The sequence below is a fragment of the Kryptolebias marmoratus genome, unplaced genomic scaffold, assembly GCF_001649575.2.
Source record: "Kryptolebias marmoratus isolate JLee-2015 unplaced genomic scaffold, ASM164957v2 Scaffold130, whole genome shotgun sequence".
In the NCBI taxonomy this organism is placed as follows: domain Eukaryota; kingdom Metazoa; phylum Chordata; class Actinopteri; order Cyprinodontiformes; family Rivulidae; genus Kryptolebias; species Kryptolebias marmoratus.
Window position 1 is genome coordinate 5,253 of NW_023665864.1, and position 1,746 is coordinate 6,998.

The 1,746-nt window shown below is 42.9% G+C and overlaps 1 protein-coding gene across 6 annotated transcripts in view; it reads right to left on the reverse strand.

Moving 5' to 3' along the window:
• Positions 1–1,034: 1,034 nt before the first annotated feature.
• Positions 1,035–1,746, reverse strand: part of LOC108228880 (ras-related protein ralB-B) — a 7,483-nt gene continuing 6,771 nt past the window's right edge. For all 6 annotated transcript variants that reach the window (XM_017404508.3, XM_025003350.2, XM_037974508.1 and 3 more), the window contains one exon: positions 1,035–1,470. In XM_017404508.3, the coding sequence (XP_017259997.1) occupies positions 1,363–1,470 (108 nt within the window). In that variant the 3' untranslated portion in view covers positions 1,035–1,362. The remainder of the gene's footprint in view (positions 1,471–1,746) is intronic.

The following is a 1,746-nucleotide window of genomic DNA, read 5'->3' on the forward strand; positions in this document are numbered from 1 at the left end:
CAGGTCTGGGTCCTGCAGCCTGAGAATCAGGACAGGTCTGGGTCCTGCAGCCTCAGGATCAGGATAGGTCTGGGTCCTGCAGCCTCAGGATCAGGACAGGTCTGGGTCCTGCAGCCTCAGGATCAGGACAGGTCTGGGTCCTGCAGCCTCAGGATCAGGACAGGTCTGGGTCCTGCAGCCTCAGCAGGAGCTGCATTACTGTAAGAAGCTTATAAGGGACGATCAGGATGGGACACTGAGGACGTGTCCGTCTCTAAACCAGCAGGATCTCCTCTTACGTCCTCCGGTGTTAAAATAATCAAACAGTTTAAATTCAATGAGGTGACCTTTGACCCCTGAAAAGTCCCTTCTGATAACATTTAAAGTTTCTTTGAAAGCTTCTCAGCTGCATTCACTTTAAATCTTCTGTTTATCAAATAAAAGCTGGAAATAACGTCTTTAATCAGCTTCACCCGTTTGATTCATTAAACCAATAAATTCATTTATATAAAAATAAACCAGAGTTTTATGGAAAAAGGTTTAAAAATAATCTATTTATTGACTTTTAACACACTTTTACCTGATTTTATTCTTCTTTTCCATTTTCTTTTCCGGGACATAAAGTTGGATTTAAATGTTCTGAACTCACAGCGCCACCTGCTGGCTGAAGTTTGAATAAGTCTCTTTGGGATCTTTAACTTTATTCTACTATTAATATTTATTTTGTTCTCCGTTTATTGAGTCAGAACTTAAACTTCAGGAACATTTCCAGAAAACAAGAGATTAAATTGAAACAATCTGACTTAATAAACAATATTATGAAAACAGAACACCTGAATTTTATTAGTTAAAACTTAATTATTTAAGCATCCGCAAAACATTTAAACTGTTGTTTTATGCATTTCTACCTGTATTTATTATTTATCTATAAAGTACTCTGCACTCTTAGGTTGTGTAAATAATAAATAAAATATATTTCCCTACATTTCTTGGGGAAAAACAGATATTTTGTAACTTTATTTGTATCTAAAAGTAAAAAAAAACAAGAAATAAAATCAATTAAATCAGATTTTTAATAAACACAACAGAAACATGCACACATTTATATAATTGTGTAACTAAACAATCAGAAGTTTATTTTGCTTTAGTGATGTTTACTTCCTGTGTGGGATTCCTTTCAGAGTAAAAGCTTTGGATTTAGTGCTGAACAGAACCTCAGGAGTTAAAGTGATTCTTTACAGATCGGCGTCCTTCGGAGCGTGACGGAGGACAGGTGAGGGGACAGGTGAGGGGACAGGAAGTGATAAATAAGAAAGATCTTCAGAGTGTCTGCTGGTGCTGGACGACTGGACTCTCAGTCTTTGTTTGACGTCCAAACGGCGACTAAAGGACGGAGCACGTCTTCTTCTTCTTCTTCCCGCTCGGACCGTTCTTGTCTTTGCTCTCAGACATCTTCTTCTTCCGGACCTCCCTCATCAGGTCGAAGAACACCTGCAGGACGGGCAGAGGACACAGGACGGTCAGGGGACGGGCAGAGGACAGAGGACCGTCAGGGGACGGGCAGAGGACGGTCAGAGGACACAGGATGGTCAGGGGACGAGCAGAGGACAGAGGACGGTCAGGGGACGGGCAAAGGACAGAGGACGGTCAGGGGACGGGTAGAGGACGGTCAGGGGACGGTCAGGGGACGGGCAGAGGACAGAGGACCGTTAGAGGACAGAGGACGGTCAGGGGATGGGCAGAGGACAGGGGACGGTCAGGGGACGG